This window comes from Oncorhynchus kisutch, linkage group LG15, assembly GCF_002021735.2.
Source record: "Oncorhynchus kisutch isolate 150728-3 linkage group LG15, Okis_V2, whole genome shotgun sequence".
Classification (NCBI taxonomy): domain Eukaryota; kingdom Metazoa; phylum Chordata; class Actinopteri; order Salmoniformes; family Salmonidae; genus Oncorhynchus; species Oncorhynchus kisutch.
In genome coordinates, this window is record NC_034188.2 from 10,473,234 (window position 1) to 10,492,767 (window position 19,534).

The window sequence follows — 19,534 nt, forward strand, 5'->3', positions numbered from 1 at the left end:
ATTATTTATTTGAATTGCGCGCCCTCCAGTTTCACCGGAAGTTGTCCCGCTAGCAGGACTCCTAAGAAGTTCACATCCTGTCCCAACATATGCAAGTTGTCATCATTATTGTTCATAACCCACTCATTCATGAATCCCATATCTAGCTGTATGCCACATGTGTGTTGTAATAGTAGAATACCGTTTCTAAACTGGGTAGTGCATCATCAGTTCCTCTTATCATGTCAGTCATTGCAAACCTTTAGAGAGCTATTTATAAATTGTCCGAAATGTCCAGATCAACTAGCCCATGTCAACTAACATTTTATAGCTAGGTTTTCTTTTTGTACATAGATTTTGTTGTAATGTTTGAGTCACTCAAATATCACAAAATACACCTCAGACATGGCAAAATGTATAGAATTCCAAGAAAATGCTAAATGTTCTCTGCTCCTCATGACAACATTTGTAGAATTGCAGGAAATAAGCATTAAAACCTTCAAAAATGTTCTCTGCGCAAACAAGAGGGGTGTGAACAATTAGTGTCATGAATGGTACTCGTGCCCAAAGAAATAGACGTGTCACGCGCACGGGATGTTCCCCAATGCTGGAAGGGGAGCCTCAGTGAAAAGGTTTGGGAATCCCTGTACTACACCACCAGGGGGCAGCATTGAGCTCCAGACCACCAGGAGGCAGCATTGAGCTCCAGACCACGAATGTGAATTGTCAGAATAATAGTAGAGATAATTATTTATTTCAGCTTTTATTTCTTTCATCACATTCCCAGTGGGTCAGACGTTCACATGCACTCAATTAGTATTTGGTAGCATTGCCTTTAAATTGATTCACTTGGGTCAAACGTTTTGGGGAGCCTTCCACAAGCTTCCCACAATAAGATGGGTGAATTTTGGCCCATTCCTCCTGACAGAGCTGGTGTAACTGAGTCAGGTTTGTAGGCCTCCTCGCTTGCACGCGCTTTTTCAGTTCGACCCACACATTTTCTATAGGATTAAGGTCAGGGCTTTGTGATGGCCACTCCAATACCTTGACTTTGTTGTCCTTAAGCCATTTTGCCACAACTTTGGAAGTATGCTTGGCGTCATTGTCCATTTGCGACCAAGCTTTAGTGGCGGCGAGCTTTACACCACTCCAGCCGACGCTTGGCATTGCACATGGTGATCTTAACAATGACAGAGAAATCAGATTATCTCGAGGGACAAACGGGGCTGAATAACATGGTTGTGGACAGAATTGCTGGAAACCTGGACGGAGTCTGAGGACAAAGTTAGGGAAATGATCTCGGAGAAACTGAAGATTGACGACAGCTTCAGGATAGAGCTTGTTGAAGAAGATGTACGTTCCTCTCAAGTTCTTGGCTCTTTCCAGAACAGCTACCTTGTCCTTGAACCTCTTGACCATTATTGGCCAATCCTGTGGGCGCTCTCCACCTAAAATCTTCCTGTCGTCAATCTTCAGTTTCTCCTCAAACTCCGTCCAGGTTTCCAGCAATTCTGTCCACAACCATGTTATTCAGCCCCGTTTGTCCCTCGAGATAATCTGATTTCTCTGTCATTGTTACAGAACTGATGTCCTCTCTCAACGACTTACAGATGGCTGTCATCTCCTGTTTCAACTCATCGAGCTGACCCCGGGAGAACTGCAAACTGTTCTTCAGGTCCTGGACCTCTCTGGTCAGGTCCATTATTTTATTAGTTGACTCCACCAGTATTTGGACAAAACACTTGAAGCTATATTGTTGTTGTTGTAACAACTGCTTGTAGAACTCTTCTTGTTCGTTTAAAATATCCTTTACATGTGATAGAGAGACACCACTGGTCGGCAGGATCACTGGACAAATAGTAGCGATCCCAGCAACTGATGTGGGATCCAAACTCAAAAAGGTAGCTACTAACCAAACCTTTTTAATAGACTTTGAAAATGTTCCAAAAACAACAAAAGAGCTCTCCGGCGTTCAACAGGAATTTACATGTTGTGCAGTGCGTTCAAGACCACAAATGGTATTATATTGCGGTAAACACAACATTACAGTTGGAACCTAATTTGGTCAAAGAAAATGGTTCAACAGAATGAAACAAAACACTTGTTGCATATTTAATGAACTGGTTTAAAACCTTGAAATGGCCTATATTGCAGCAATTCCCGACAAAGGTGAGTGCATACCGTAGGCCTACTGAACAAATGACAGCAATAATAGCCTAATGCTATTTATTTTAGTTTTAACCTTCATCTCAAACTAAATACGAAGCACAACATTCAAAAAGACAGTTAGAACTTAATTTAGCCAACAAAAATGTCTCAACAAATCAAAAATGATATACAATAATGATAAAACAAATGATAATAAATAAAAGTTAACCTCAAACCTGAATAGCGAGTTGCACACAGTCCATTTGGCAGTACAAACGCTTTTCTAATCTTTGTCCACTACAATATTATAACTTGTCCCAGAGGACGCCCCGTCCCCGTCCCCACCCCCTCCCGTCGGCTTCTTCTCACTATCCTCTTTTGTCCTTTAACTTTCATTTTTCTTCAATATAAAAGACCTGCATCTTCACAATCAACAGTAGTCTAGGTCAGGGCTCCTTTCACTCGCTCTCTCTCTCTTCAGCAGCAGGCACATGTGAGGTGAGCAGCCAGAACCGGTTTCAGCTGGAAATAAGCTATACATTTTGAGTTGCAGTTGGCTGACACAGATAACAAGATCGCACCGTTCTCATCACCTCACAAAGATTAAATGAACAGAGTACGGGTCAAGACGGTAAATCAATTTTAAATGCACATATTCGAGGCGCGTGGCAATTCAATCAGACCCGACTGATATCCAAGGGAAAAATCTGAATTTAGGCCCCGATCCCGGGTCTTATCTCAGGATTTTGAGTCTGTTGGACCCGTGAAGAATTGTAATGTGTACCTCGTGCATGGAGTCAAGAAGCTTGGTGAGCTGGTAGAAGCGTTGCCAGTTCTGGCTGGAGTTTTCCTCCCTCTTGACGATGGCCTTCCCCAACTCCTTGATGTAGGACATCCTGATCTCATCAAACACTGCCTGACTTTTCAGACCATCCTTTGGCACTGGACACACACACACACACAACATAATACATCAACCTCTGTGTGTGTTTTTGCCTTTGGCACTAAAGATGAACATAACAGGAAAAGTGTTAAATAGCCCAGTAAGTCATGCCTATGCAGTTCCCTTCCATTATACAGTGCCTAAGCAAACTATTCAGACACCTTGTCTTTTTCCACATTTTGTTCCGTTACAGCCTTGTTCTAAAATGTATGAAATAGTTTTTGCTTTGTCATTATGAGGTATTGTGTGTAGATCGATGAGGACAAAACGTATTTAAAAAAAAAAATCTATTTTAGAATAAGGCTGTAACGTGACAAAATGTGGAAAAAGTCAAGGTGTCTGAATACATTCCGAATGTACTGTTATGTTGAAAATGTAAAGTGAAAATACAATAAGATGAAATAGGAATCATCCCAATGGCAGGATCAACATTAAAAACATAACAGTAAAAACCCAGGAACACACAGCCATCAATCAGGAAATAGGTTGTCATATTGTTATGGACTCAAGTGGGCCAGGTCAAAGGAAAAGCGGAGCTGAGACTCACCGGTGCTGAGCAGCAGCAGAACCTTCATACACAGATACTCGTCATGGGACACCTGCAGTCTGACAAACTCACTGGAGATCTTCAACATCTGTTCACACTGGTCTGCCATGTAGGGCAGCTTCATACGGTCTCTGATGAGGAGAGAGAGACAGGTATGTTAGTGATGATGTCACACTGGTCTGCCATGTAGGGCAGCTTCATACGGTCCCTGATGAGGAGAGAGAGACATGTTAGTGATGACGTCACACTGGTCTGCCATGTAGGGCAGCTTCATACGGTCCCTGATGAGGAGAGAGAGACAGGTATGTTAGTGATGACATCACACTGGTCTGCCATGTAGGGCAGCTTCATACGGTCCCTGATGAGGAGAGAGAGACAGGTATGTTAGTGATGACATCACACTGGTCTGCCATGTAGGGCAGCTTCATACGGTCCCTGATGAGGAGAGAGACAGGTATGTTAGTGATGACATCACACTGGTCTGCCATGTAGGGCAGCTTCATACGGTCCCTGATGAGGAGAGAGAGACAGGTATGTTAGTGATGACATCACACTGGTCTGCCATGTAGGGCAGCTTCATACGGTCCCTGATGAGGAGAGAGAGAGAGGTATGTTAGTGATGACATCACACTGGTCTGCCATGTAGGGCAGCTTCATACGGTCCCTGATGAGGAGAGAGAGAGAGGTATGTTAGTGATGACATCACACTGGTCTGCCATGTAGGGCAGCTTCATACGGTCCCTGATGAGGAGAGAGAGAGACATGTTAGTGATGACGTCACACTGGTCTGCCATGTAGGGCAGCTTCATACGGTCCCTGATGAGGAGAGAGAGAGACAGGTATGTTAGTGATGATGTCACACTGGTCTGCCATGTAGGGCAGCTTCATACGGTCCCGGATGAGGAGAGAGAGAGACAGGTATGTTAGTGATCACGTCACACTGGTCTGCCATGTAGGGTAGCTTCATACGGTCCCTGATGAGGCGAGAGAGAGACAGGTATGTTAGTGATGATGTCACACTGGTCTGCCATGTAGGGTAGCTTCATACGGTCCCTGATGAGGAGAGAGAGAGACAGGTATGTTAGTGATGATGTCACACTGGTCTGCCATGTAGGGTAGCTTCATACGGTCCCTGATGAGGAGAGAGAGAGACATGCAGACAGACAGAGACTTAGGACGACAGATAAATAGACATACTGGTTGATGACGAGGTCTGGAGCGAAGCAGAGCATGTTCCCGTCACACTGTTGGTAGGACCTCCAGCCCAGGCCGAAGGACATGAGGAACAACCAGGAACACTGCAGCAGAGTCATCTGGTCGTCCAGGTGAAGGTTCCGGAACCCTGCAGGGGAAGGTAACAGAACACTGAATGACTATAGGTTCCATTTCTCTGATGATACTGTAGTACTGCTGTCTATGGTAGGTTTCCAACCATGTCTCTTAGAAATAGTAGTACCCGGCAAAGACTTGGCCCACTTGACGGCTGATACCACCTGTCGCCCCCCCAGCCTGTTGAGGGTGGTCATGATGCGGGTGGAGGTGTCTGGCAGGGTGCCGTCGTAGCCAGAGTAGATGGTGTCTGGCTCGATGGCCTTTAGTAGAGACAGCATGGTGGGGGTGAGCTGGGGCATGGACTTGGGGACCAGCGACCTGGCCTCTGGGAGCGGACGGGGGGTCAGCTCGGCCATGGTGGGCTGCTGCACCCCCTTTAAACGGTTCAGCTTCTTGGTTTTACGAGCTGTAGTGAAGGAGAGAGGAAGGGAGGGAGAGAGGAGGTATATTGACTGACCGTGATATCAAAAACCAGTTAAACTAACATACAGTACCTTCGGAGAGTATTCAGACCCCTTGACCTTTTCTAAAAAATGATTAAATCGTGTGTGTCCCCCATTAATCTACACACAATACCCCATAATGTCAAAGCAAAAACTGTTTTTCTGAAATTATTGTTACTGAAATATCACATGTACATAACTTCCTAAAGTGTTCCCATTCCCTTTAATAAGTGCCTCGATGACATTGTCCCCACAGTGACCGTGTGTACATACCCCAACCAGAAGCCATGGATTACAGGCAACATTCACACTAAAGGCTAAAACTGCCACTTTTAAGGACCGGGACACTAATCCCTTTACTCAGTACTTTGTTGAAGCACCTTTGGCAGTAATTACAGCCTCAAGTCTTCTTGGGTATGACGCTACAAGCTTGGCACACCTGTATTTGGGGAGTTTCTTCCATTCTTCTCTGCAGATCCTTTCAAGCTCTGTCAGGTTGGATGGGGAGCTTTGCTGTACAGCTATTTTTATGTCTCTCCAGAGATGCTCCATCTGGTTCCAAGTCCGGGCTCTGGCTGGTCCACTCAGGGACATTCAGAGACTTGTCTTGGCTGTGTGCTTAGGGTCGTTGACCTGTTGGAAGGTGAACCTTCACCCCAGTCTGAGGTCCTGAGCACTCTGGAGCAGGTTTTCATCAAGGATCTCTCTTTTCCCTCAATCCTGACTAGTATCCCAGTATCTTCCGCTGAAAAACATTCCCACAGCATGATGCTGCAACCACCAAGCTTCACTGTAGGGATGTGCCAGATTTCCTCCAGACATGATACTTGGCATTCAGGCCAAAGAGTTCCATCTTGGTTTCATCAGACCAGAGAATCTTGTTTTTAATGGTCTGAGAGTCTTTAGGTGCCTTTTGGAAAACTCCAAGCGGGCTGTCATGTGCCTTTTACTGAGGAGTGGCTTCTGTCTGGCCACTCTACCATAAAGGCCTGATTGGTGGAGTGCTGCAGAGATAGTTGTCCTTCTAGAAGGTTCTCCCATCTCTACAGTGGAACTCTAGAGCTCTGTCAGAGTGACCATCGGGTTCTTGGTCACCTCCCTGACCAAGGCCCTTCTCCCTCAATTGTTCAGTTTGGCCGGGCGACCAGTTATAGGAAGAGTCTTGGTGGTTCCAAACTTCTTCCATTTAAAAATGGAGACCACTGTCTTCTTGGGGACCTTCAATGCTGCAGGAAGTTTTTGGTACTCTTCCCCAGATCTGTACCTCGACACAATCCTGTCTCGGAGTTCTACGGACAATTCCTTTGACCTCATGCTTTGTCATTATGGGGTATTGTGTATAGATTGCTGAGAAAAAAAAATATATTTATTCCATTTTAGAATAAGGCTGTAACGTAACAAAATATGGAAAAAGTCAAGGGGTCTGAATACTTTCTGAAGGCTCTGTATCTACTTGTATCTGGTACTTGAGGTTGTAGTAGCTTGTAGTCATAGATGGAGCTGTACACCAATTTACATTAAATCAAATATAGAATCTGTAAAATAAAACAAGGTTAACTTCTTGGATATAGGGGGCACTCTTAATTTATGGATAAAAAAACGTTCCCGTTTTAAACAAGATATTTTGACAGCTTTGGAAAGAAAACACTCTGACGTTTCTAAAACGGCAAAGATATTGTCTGTGAGTGCCACAGAACTAATGCTACAGGCGAAACCAAGATGAAATTTCATACAGGAAGTGCCCCGACTTTCTGTCGTTTCCCCAAGGTGTCGACAGCATTGTGACGTACTTGTAGGCATATCATTGGAAGCTTGACCTTAAGAGACTACATCTACCAGGTGGCCGCTTGGTGTCCTCCGTCGCAATTATTGCGTAATCTCCAGCTGCGTGTATTTTTTGTGTATTTTTTGTTTGCTTCGAGGAGAAACACAGGCTGCCACGAATGATTTATCATCGAATAGATATGTGAAAAACACCTTGAGGATTGATTCTAAACAACGTTTGCCATGTTTCTGTCGATATTATGGAGTTAATTTGGTAAAAAGTTCGACGTTGTAGAGACTACATTTTCGGATTTTCTTCTTAGCCAAACGTGATGAACAAAACGGAGCGATTTCTCCTACACAAATGTTGTTTTTGGAAAAAATGAACATTTGCCATCTAACTGAGAGTCTCCTCATTGAAAACATCCGAAGTTCTTCAAAGGTAAATTATTTTATTTGAATGCTTTTCTTGTTTTTGTGAAAATGTTGCCTGCTGAATGCTAGGCTTAATGCTATGCTAGCTATCAATACTCTTACACAAATGCTTGTGTAGGTATGGTTGAAAAGCATATTTTGAAAATCTGAGATGACAGTGTTGTTAACAAAAGGCTAAGCTTGTGAGTGAATATATTTCTTTCATTTCATTTGCGATTTTCATGAATAGTTAACGTTGCGTTATGGTAATGAGCTTGAGGCTATAATTACACTCCCGGATACGGGATTGCTCGACGCAAGAAGTTAAAGAGTTTTACCTTCCAGGTTCATCCCTGACATGAGACAATAAAACAAGGTAAAAGAGTGTACCTTCCAGGTTCATCCCTGCCATGAGACAATAAAACAAGGTAAAATAGTGTACCTTCCAGGTTCATCCCTACCATGAGACAATAAAACAAGGTAAAATAGTGTACCTTCCAGGTTCATCCCTGCCATGAGACAATAAAACAAGGTAAAATAGTGTATCTTCCAGGTTTATCCCTACCATGAGACAATAAAACAAGGTAAAATAGTGTACCTTCCAGGTTTATCCCTGCCATGAGACAATAAAACAAGGTAAAAGAGTGTACCTTCCAGGTTCATCCCTGCCATGAGACAATAAAACAAGGTAAAAGAGTGTACCTTCCAGGTTTATCCCTGCCATGAGACAATAAAACAAGGTAAAAGAGTGTACCTTCCAGGTTCATCCCTGCCATGAGACAATAAAACAAGGTAAAAGAGTGTACCTTCCAGGTTCATCCCTGCCATGAGACAATAAAACAAGGTAAAATAGTGTACCTTCCAGGTTCATCCCTGCCATGAGACACTTGCGGAAGCGGCAGGCTGGACAGTTCTTCCTTCTGATCTTATCGATGATGCAGTCCTTCCTCCCAGCACACAGGTAGTTGTGTTGCCCTGAAACACGAGAAGAGAATTTGAATGACAAAACAATTGAATAAAGTACCTCTTTCTTCTTGCATCACACTGGATCAGCAAGCCCCCAACGTGCAAATCAAATGTCTGCAGTGTCTTCATTCGAACAGGCACAGACGAGTATCATTCATGATATGCCTACCGTACATCATTCCATGTCACCAGCTGTGCAACAGTACCAGTAGCACCAGTAGTTCTACCATCTCACTCCTTGCCAGTATCTACCGTAAACCAAACATCATTCCATGCTGCCATAGTACAAGGTGTCTTACCATCTCACTCCTTGCCATCCTACCTTGCCAGTATCTACCGTAAACCAAACATCATTCCATGCCGCCACAGTACAAGGTGTCTTACCATCTCACTCCTTGCCATCCTACCTTGCCAGTATCTACCGTAAACCAAACATCATTCCATGCTGCCACAGTACAAGGTGTCTTACCATCTCACTCCTTGCCAGTATCTACCGTAAACCAAAAATCATTCCATGCTGCCATAGTACAAGGTGTCTTACCATCTCACTCCTTGCCAGTATCTACCGTAAACCAAACATCATTCCATGCTGCCACAGTACAAGGCGTCTTACCATCTCACTCCTTGCCATCCTACCTTGCCAGTATCTACCGTAAACCAAACATCATTCCATGCTGCCACAGTACAAGGTGTCTTACCATCTCACTCCTTGCCATCCTACCTTGCCAGTATCTACCGTAAACCAAACATCATTCCATGCCGCCACAGTACAAGGTGTCTTACCATCTCACTCCTTGCCATCCTACCTTGCCAGTATCTACCGTAAACCAAACATCATTCCATGCCGCCACAGTACAAGGTGTCTTACCATCTCACTCCTTGCCATCCTACCTTGCCAGTATCTACCGTAAACCAAACATCATTCCATGCCGCCACAGTACAAGGTGTCACACTCCTTGCCACAGTACCACAGGAAAATATCATGATATATACACTACACATCATCAGTGGTAGCCCAGTCCCAGATCCGTTTCTGCCGACTTGCAAGATAGTAAAAACAGATCTGGGACCAGACCATAACAATTGTCCTACCATCTCACCCCTTGGCAAAATAGTAAAAACAGATCTGGGACCAGACCATACCAATTGTCCTAGCATCTCACCCCTTGCCACCGTACCTTCCACGGCTCTCTTGAAGAACACCTTGCAGCTTCCGCAGGTGAGCACCCCGTAGTGACAGCCGGACGCCTCATCTGAACACACCAGACAGATCTTATGGGCGGTCCCGGCCTTGCCCTGGGTTGTACACGACGCAGCGCCAACACCCTGCCTGGAAGTAGAACTACATTGAGAGGAGAGCAGGGAAGAGAGGAGAGCAGGGAAGAGAGGAGAGCAGGGAAGAGAGGAGAGCAGGGAAGAGAGGAGAGCAAGGAAGAGAGGAGAGCAAGGAAGAGAGGAGAGCAAGGAAGAGAGGAGAGCAAGGAAGAGAGGAGAGCAAGGAAGAGAGGAGAGCAAGGAAGAGAGGAGAGCAAGGAAGAGAGGAGAGCAAGGAAGAGGAAGGAGGGTTTAGAGTCAGTAACAAGTGCAATTTTCTGAACGAATACAAAATAATAACTTGGCAACAGGTATGATGATGCTTCTGGGACTCTGAAAACATACCGACACTATTCCCACAGAGACAGAGCAAACTCTCTTAACTATGTCACAGCTCACACAGAAGCATGTGGCCCTCACCCTTTCTGTGAGCTGGAACACAGTAACAACAGGGGAACTCGACACATTCCATCTGCTCTTGAAAATATTACCTTCAACACTTTCACAGCATGCCTGGGGTTATTTTATTTGACAAACAACAACATGTGAGCTAAACATACACTTCTGTTGTTACATTTCCTACATTTTGTCCTGTTGGTCTGGTTACCAAAACACCAAACACTTCGGTCTCCATTTTGGTCAGTTGACCAGAATATTGGCATAAGATCCATTACATTTATTTTGGTTGAGTTTCTTTTTTCAAAAATGTCCTAAATGTACCACTTATCCTTCAAGATCCAAAGAATAAACATGTAACTGTGGTTCAATTTCCTCTATGGCCTCCACGCCATCTAAAGACCTGTGGTTGGATCACCAAACATAAAGGGCGTTATGACACCCACTCTTTGATTGGAGCATAACAGTTCCTAGAATCACAGTTAGCCTAGTGGTTAGAGGCAGGTAGCCTAGTGGTTAGAGGCAGGTAGCCTAGTGGTTAGAGGCAGGTAGCCTAGTGGTTAGAGGCAGGTAGCCTAGTGGTTAGAGGCAGGTAGCCTAGTGGTTAGAGGCAGGTAGCCTAGTGGTTAGAGGCAGGTAGTCTAGTGGTTAGAGACAGGTAGCCTAGTGGTTAGAGACAGGTAGCCTAGTGGTTAGAGGCAGGTAGCCTAGTGGTTAGAGGCAGGTAGCCTAGTGGTTAGAGGCAGGTAGCCTAGTGGTTAGAGGCAGGTAGCCTAGTGGTTAGAGGCAGGTAGCCTAGTGGTTAGAGGCAGGTAGCCTAGTTAGCCTAGTGGTTAGAGGCAGGTAGCCTAGTGGTTAGAGGCAGGTAGCCTAGTGGTTAGAGCATTGGACTGGTAACCGAAAGGTTGCAAGATTGAATCCCTGAGCTGACAATGTGAAAATCTGTCATTCTGCCCCTGAACAAGGCAGTTAACCCACCATTCCTAGGCCGTCATTGAAAGTAAGAATTTGTTCTTAACTGACTTGCCTTGTTAAATAAAGATACACAAATACGGAATTGTAGCAGTTTGATATGTCATGAATTGAGCTACCATGATCCCTTTCGCTACATGTCAGAGAGGCCGGTCTGTTCTATATAATCTGATTCTGAAGGTTTCTTAACATGTTGAGACGGCAGGTAGCCTAGTGGTTAGTGCGATCGAATCCTTGAGCTGACAAGGCAAAAAAAAAATCTGTCATTCTGCCCCTGAACAAGGTCGTAAACCCACTGTTTCCCGGTAGGCTGTCATTGTAAATAAGAATTTGTTCTTAACCGACTTGCCTAGTCAAATAAAAAATGTTTTCTGTCTGACCTAGCTGTTTGAGGCGCCCTTTCCCAAACACACCACTAGGTGGAGCTGTTCGTTGCTGCAGTAATGTGCAGCTACTTCCTCTGCGCCTACGCCCACTGCACTGAGACAGAGCATCACTGACTCAGAGCACTACGCCGCAGCAGCAAACCTCATCTGTCTGCCACAACACAAACATCTGGTCTACCTTCATCTGATCTGAGACTTTTAGAAGTCACCGGCTGCTTCTCAAATGACACTCTATTGGGGGACTGTATGGAGAAATATAGGGGGCCATTAGGCCTTCGTCTAAGCTGCTTAGACAGAGCAGCACTCACAGAGCATAACACTACTACTAAGCAGGCCTAGTACTACTACTACTACTACTACTACTACTACCACTACTACTACTACTAACAGGACTACTACTACTACTACTAACAGGACTACTACCACTACTAACAGGATTACTACTACTACTACTACCACTACTACTACTACTAACAGGACTACTACCACTACTAACAGGATTACTACTACTACTACTACTACTACTACTAACACGACTACTACTACCACTACTACTACTACTAACAGGACTACTACTACTACTACTAACAGGACTACTACTACTACCACTACTACTACTACTAACAGGATTACTACTACTACTACTACTACTAACATGACTACTACTACTACCACTACTACTACTACTAAGCAGGCCTAGTACTACTACTACTACTACTACTAACAGGACTACTACTATTACTACTACTACTACTACTAAGCAGGCCTAGTACTACTACTACTACCTCTACATACTGCTACTACTACTACTACCACTACTACGACTACTACTACTACTACTAAGCAGGCCTAGGACTACTACTACTAATACTACTACTAAGCAGGCCTACTACTACTACTACTAACAGGACTATTACTACTACTACTACTCCTACTACTACTAACAGGCCTACTACTACTACTAAGCAGGCCTAGTACTACTACTACTACTACTACTACTACTACTACTACTACTAATAAGCAGGCCTACTACTATTACTACTAACAGGCCTACTACTACTACTACTACTACTACTACTACTACTACTACTACTACTACTACTACTACTACCACTACTAAGCAGGCCTACTACTACTTCTACGCACTGAGCAGGCCAACAAACCTGTCTGTCTGTCTCCTTTCCATATCATATATATTGCACCTGCTGCACCATGTTTGACCAGTAAAGGCACTATGTGGAGGAATCGGGTGCCATTTAAGATGCAGGCTTAAAACACTCAGCCAAGGGAGCACAGTCAGTTCGGTATATGGATCAAAGGAGTGACTTCAGTCAACCAGACCAGCAACACTCAGCAGTATAAATAACCAGTCCAGCAACACTCGGCAGTATAAATAACCAGTCCAGCAACACCCAGAAGTATACCTAACCAGACCAGCAACACTCGGCAGTATAAATAACCAGTCCAGTAACACTCGGCAGTATAAATAACTAGTCCAGCAACACTCGGCAGTATAAATAACCAGTCCAGCAACACCCAGAAGTATACCTAACCAGACCAGCAACACTCGGCAGTATAAATAAACACTCCAACAACACTCTGAAGTATAAATAACCAGTCCAGCAACACCCAGAAGTATACCTAACCAGACCAGCAACACTCGGCAGTATAAATAACCAGTCCAGCAACACTCGGCAGTATAAATAACCAGTCCAGCAACACTTGGCAGAATAAATAACCAGTCCAGCAACACTCGGCAGTATAAATAACCAGTCCAGCAACACCCAGAAGTATACCTAACCAGACCAGCAACACTCGGCAGTATAAATAACCACTCCAGCAACACTCGGCAGTATAACTAACCAGTACAGCAACACGCGGCAGTATAAATAACCAGTCAGCAGTATAAATAACCAGTCCAGCAACACGCGGCAGTATAAATAAACAGTCCAGCAACACTCGGCAGTATAAATAACCAGTCCAGCAACACTCTGCAGTACAAATAACCAGTACAGCAACACTCGGCAGTATAAATAACCACTACAGCAACACTCGGTAGTATAACTAACCATTCAGCAGTATAAATAACCAGTCAGCAGTATAAATAACCAGTCCAGCAGTATAAATAACCAGTCCAGCAGTATAACTAACCAGTCCAGCAACACTCGGCAGTATAACTAACCAGTCAGCAGTATAAATAACCAGTCCAGCAGTATAAATAACCAGTCCAGCAACACTCGGCAGTATAACTAACCAGTCCAGCAACACTCGGCAGTACAAATAACCAGTCCAGCAACACTCGGCAGTACAAATAACCAGTACAGAAACCCTCGGCAGTATAAATAACCAGTCAGCAGTATAAATAACCAGTCCAGCAGTATAAATGACCAGTCAGCAGTATAAATAACCAGTCCAACAGTATAAATAACCAGTCCAGCAGTATAAATAACCAGTCCAGCAACACGCGGCAGTATAAATAACCAGTCAGCAGTATAAATAACCAGTCCAGCAGTATAAATGACCAGTAAGCAGTATAAATAACCAGTCAGCAGTATAAATAACCAGTCCAGCAGTATAAATGATCAGTCAGCAGTATAAATAACCAGTCCAGCAGTATAAATAACCAGTCCAGCAGTATAACCAGTCCAGCAGTATAAATAACCAGTCAGCAGTATAAATAACCAGTCCAGCAGTATAAATAACCAGTCAGCAGTATAAATAACCAGTCAGCAGTATAAATAACCAGTCCAACAGTATAAATAACCAGTCCAGCAGTATAAATAACCAGTCCAGCAACACGCGGCAGTATAAATAACCAGTCAGCAGTATAAATAACCAGTCCAGCAGTATAAATGACCAGTAAGCAGTATAAATAACCAGTCAGCAGTATAAATAACCGGTCCAGCAGTATAAATAACCAGTCAGCAGTATAAATAACCAGTCAGCAGTATAAATAACCAGTCCAGCAGTATAACCAGTCCAGCAGTATAAATAACCAGTCAGCAGTATAAATAACCAGTCAGCAGTATAAATAACCAGTCCAGCAGTATAACTAACCAGTCCAGCAACACTCGGCAGTATAACTAACCAGTCCAGCAACACTCGGCAGTATAAATAACCAGTTCAGCAACACTCGGCAGTATAACTAACCAGTCCAGCAACACTCGGCAGTATAACTAACCAGTCCAGCAACACTCGGCAGTACAAATAACCAGTCCAGCAACACTCGGCAGTATAAATAACTAGTCAGCAGTATAAATAACCAGTCCAGCAGTATAAATAACCAGTCCAGCAGTATAACTAACCAGTCCAGCAGTATAAATAACCAGTCAGCAGTATAAATAACCAGTCAGCAGTATAAATAACCTGGATGAGCAGATGACCTGAACTCTGCTGCTGCCAGTCCCAACAACAACAGAGCCATCATGATCCTGCTCAGAGCCGCTGTGGTTCTGACAGTGTGACACTACTACCCTTTACACACTGATGAGCCGAAGTGAACCGACTTATACTGGGCTGGGCTGACTGACACCATACTGTGGGCTTGACCGTGGCTATGCCCGAAATGGCACCAAACATTTCATATTTCTGGCTTCTCATTGGCTGTGTTCCAAATGGCATCCTATTCCTTATATAGTGCACTACAGACCCCTATTAGGTAGTATACTATATAGGGAATATACAGACAGTAGGGTGCTATATGGGTCCTGGTCAAAAGTAGTGCACTGTGCAGTAAACAGTATGCCTTTTGGAACACAAGACGATGAGAGGCCAGAAATATGAAATGTGTTTTTCCGGGTTGGCAGGACAACATCAATCAGGGTTGCATGACAAAGTGGTGAGACAGAATTTCCTCTGTGAAACTAAATGCTGCTCAGAGCAGAGCTTCAAGGCTACAGGAAGCTGTTCCATTCCCCAGAAGAGTTGACTATAGTACAAGGAGAGACAGAGAAGACGACAGAGGACGTCAAACTCTTTCAAACTACCAGCACCAAGTAAAAAATATTAGGCTAATTGTAATGAAACTTTATGCAGTGTCTACTATGTTTACTCAGTAAAGCCTACTCCCTACAGACACTCCCCACCCATTGGCTGCAACCTTTCTAATTTAGTGTACCATGCGCATACTACCCATATGGATCTCCTGGTCTCCAGCAACGTTTGGAACTGCCGATCTGCAGTTAAGAACGCAGAGTTAATCTCAGCCTTATGTTGCCCTTCAGTCAATATACTTTTTTGACCCTGACGGAGACATGGGTCACCCCAGAGAACACTGCTACTCCACCTGCTCTGTTTTCACTCATCACGTGGTGGTCATCACGGTGGTGGCACACGGCTACTCATCCTAAGTGGAGATTTTCTCTTTTCTCCCTCTCTCACCTGTCTAGGTCCTCACTTGAATTCCATGCTGTCACTTATCCACTAAAGCTTAACATTGTCATCTTTCGCCAACCGGGTGCTCTTAGAGCTCAATGAGCTTGACACCTTGATAAGATCATTTCCTGACGATGGCTCAATGCTCTTCATACTGGGAGACTTCAACCTCCCAACATCTGCAGTCGATTAACTCTTTCTTTCCCCCCTTGTTTCTTTTGACCTCACCCTTTCCCAGTCCCCTCCCACTTTCCCAGTCTCCTCCCACTTTCCCAGTACCCTCCCACTCACAAGGCAGACAATATGCTTGACCTTATCTTTTACTAGAGGCTGTTCTCCTACTAATCACACTGTAACCCCCCTCCAGGTCTTTGATCACTACTTTCTTTCCTTTTCTGTCTCCCTCTCCTCCAACCCTACCGAGTCAGCTTCTACGCAGATGGTCATGCACCGTTGCAATCTTCGCTCTCTCTCCCACTACGCTCTCCTTCTATCCTATCATCTCTCCCTTCTGCTAAATCCATCTCCCTCCTTTCTCCTAATTCTGCCTCTTTGACGCTACTCTCCTCTCTTTCCACATCCTATGACTCGCACTGTCCCCTTTCTTCCCTGCCCGGATTGGCCCTTGCTTCCTACTCCGTGGCTGAATGACTCATTGCGAGCTTACAGAACAGGGCTGCAGGCAGCTGAGCTCAAAGGGAGGAAAACTAAACTTCCAGAGAACCTATCATACCTTTTCTCCCTCCTCCATACCTTATCTTAATTTGTATGAGCTGCTAAAGTTACTTTCTATCACTCTAAATGTCAAGCTTCTTCCTCTAACCCTAGGAAACTCTTTTCCACCTGCTCCTTAATCTTCCGCCCCCTCCATCCTCCGTCTCTGTGGATGACTGTCAACCACTTTGAAAAGAAATGGATGACATCTGCTCCTCATTCACTCAGCCTATTGAGTCCGCTGGTCCCATTTACACAGAACTACCCTACTCCTTGACCTCTTTCTCTCCAGATGAAATCCTGTGACTAGTGAGGTCTGGTCCGCCCAACAACAACTAGTGAGGTCCGGTCCGCCCAACAACAACTAGTGAGGTCCGGTCCGCCCAACAACAACTAGTGAGGTCCGGTCCGCCCAACAACAACTAGTGAGGTCCGGTCCGCCCAACAACAACTAGTGAGGTCCGGTCCGCCCAACAACAACTAGTGAGGTCCGGTCCGCCCAACAACAACTAGTGAGGTACGGTCCGCCCATCAACAACTAGTGAGGTCCGGTCCGCCCAACAACAACTAGTGAGGTCCGGTCCGCCCAACAACCGGCCAGCTCGACCCCATCCCCTCCTCCCTTCTCCAGACCATCTCTGAAGACCTTCTCCCATTCCTCACTTCCTTCATCCCTGACCACTGGCTGTGTCCCCTCTGACTTCAAAATGGCCAGAGTCGCTCCCGCTCCCCTCAGGGACTGCGGTTGAAAATTAGCCGGCTGGCTAAAACTGGCACGTTTACTGAAAAGTTTATTAATGTGCACTGTCCCTGTAAAAATATATTTTTTAAACTCAAACTCCTCAAGAAACCAACACGTCAAAAATGATCTTCTTTCTTTTATTTCCAAAACACTTGGGCCTGCTGTCTCTGACCAACTCTCTCGCTAGCTCTCTCAGAACGATCATCTTGACACGAACCAGACAGGCTTCAAGACGGGTCACTCAACCAAGACTGGAAGTTCCTACCAGGTGACGTGGAGGGGATCTGTGTTTGCACCACGCACTCACTACTGGTGTCCTCCAGGGCTCTGTTCTAGGCCCCCCTACTCTTTCCTCTATAAACCAAGTCACTCGGCTCTGTCATATCCTGACGTGGTCTCTCCTATCGTTGCTATGTGGATGACACAACTACTTTATTCCTTCCCTCCCAACTGACACCCAGGTTTGCGACACACATCTCTGCGTGGCTGGCAGATATCTCAGCTTGGATGTCGGCCCACCACCTCAAGCTCAACAAGACGGAGTTGCTCTTCCTCCCGGCGAATGCATTTTAGAACAAGACTGTAACGTAACAAAATGTGGAAAAAGTCAAGAGGTCTGAATACTTTCCAAATGTACTGTATGCCTGCTATGCTAGCAGCTTATACGAACGGGAGTTAGCATTTAGCACTTCTTCTAAACCTGAAAAGGAACAACTTCTAAATATTATGCAGCGAAAACTGCCAAATATATCAAAAATCTGACTTTATTAACCACATTGTGGTACATCAATCATAAGACATTTGATGTATATCCTTTATTGTTAGACAAGATTTGTTGAATAGAAGGACGCCAATCCGGTGTCCTTCTATCCCCCACGGTCTGTGTTCCATTGACCTATTTACCAATCGACAGGCTATAGTCAACTGTAGGCAGGCTATCAGCGCGTCACCCTCCACTTTGTAATGTGAGCTTTTTTCAAACATTCTCCTTAACTTCAAATAATGAAGCATGTTTAACCGTGCTTTAACGTAGCCTAGCCAAAATCCAACCCAGGCCATTCTTTTAAAGACTTCCTCTAACCAGAATGTCTCTTTTTTAAAATTTGGTCTTCGTATCAGCATCTCACACACACACACACACACACACACACACACACACACACACACACACACACACACACACACACACACACACACACACACACACACACACACACACACACACACTCATGAAGAGGGCACGGCAGCGCCTCTTCCCCCTCAGGAGGCTGAAATGATTAGGGCTGCTGCTGTGACCGTATTACCACCACACCGGCAGTCATGAGTCATGACCGCAGTAAAATTCTATGTGACCGCTGAGTTATATAATCTCCTCGTATTCACTCTGGACATGCGTTAGTTTACGCAACTCGTTAACAATCATCAGGTCGCTAATGTCCTGGTACTCAGGGCTCTATTGTCCCTCTAATCACTCTTGACACCAATGCAAATAAAATTGAGAATGACATCAAACGCTTATCATCAAAAACAGTATCATGCTTTTTAAAAACTCATCTCACCGTGATTGATCAATTTGAAGGAAGACGTTCAACAACAGGTTGAAACTGAGTGGAAAATATGGTCCTTGTGAAGGTGATGATTAATTAAAAACACCCATATGCATATTAGAGTTTATGCATATTCTTAGGCCTATATATGAGCCCCCCAAAAAACTGAATTAAAATAATGATTGTGCCATTATATAATACATAGCACACGGAATATTACAAACGGCAAAAAAATAAAATAATTAAATACTGATTTATGATATCTTTGGTACATAATTGGTCTAGCCTAAATTAAACAAATTCAGATTTAGCCTACAATTAAAGTAAATTTGTATTTGGAATAGTCTACTAAATAGGGCATTTAAAAAAATAAATCATAATTAATAGGCTGACATTATCTGAAGCTAAAGAATATCTCATCACTGTGAGTTTCCATCTCCTCTCCTTCATTCTCCTTCAGTCAACAGTTTAATGAAATATGTATTGTTGTGAAAACATAGTGCCCAAACAGATTTCACCTGGTTTCTCAAATGAAAGCACTGGGTATCTACAG

General features: G+C 44.3%; 1 protein-coding gene across 6 annotated transcripts in view; it reads right to left on the minus strand.

Annotated features, from left to right (window-relative positions):
- Positions 1-19,534, minus strand: part of LOC109879498 (glucocorticoid receptor) — a 79,926-nt gene that overhangs the window by 5,151 nt on the left and 55,241 nt on the right. For 3 of the 6 annotated variants that reach the window (XM_031789627.1, XM_031789625.1, XM_031789624.1), the window contains 6 exons: positions 9,700-9,878; positions 8,429-8,545; positions 5,074-5,355; positions 4,815-4,959; positions 3,618-3,748; positions 2,912-3,069 (listed from right to left, as the gene is read on the minus strand). In XM_031789627.1, the coding sequence (XP_031645487.1) occupies positions 2,912-3,069; positions 3,618-3,748; positions 4,815-4,959; positions 5,074-5,355; positions 8,429-8,545; positions 9,700-9,878 (1,012 nt within the window). Of the gene's footprint in view, positions 1-2,911; positions 3,070-3,617; positions 3,749-3,769; positions 4,434-4,486; positions 4,750-4,814; positions 4,960-5,073; positions 5,356-8,428; positions 8,546-9,699; positions 9,879-19,534 lie in introns of those variants that run through there. The other 3 variants (XM_031789626.1, XM_031789628.1, XM_031789629.1) reach the window with 3 other exon arrangements.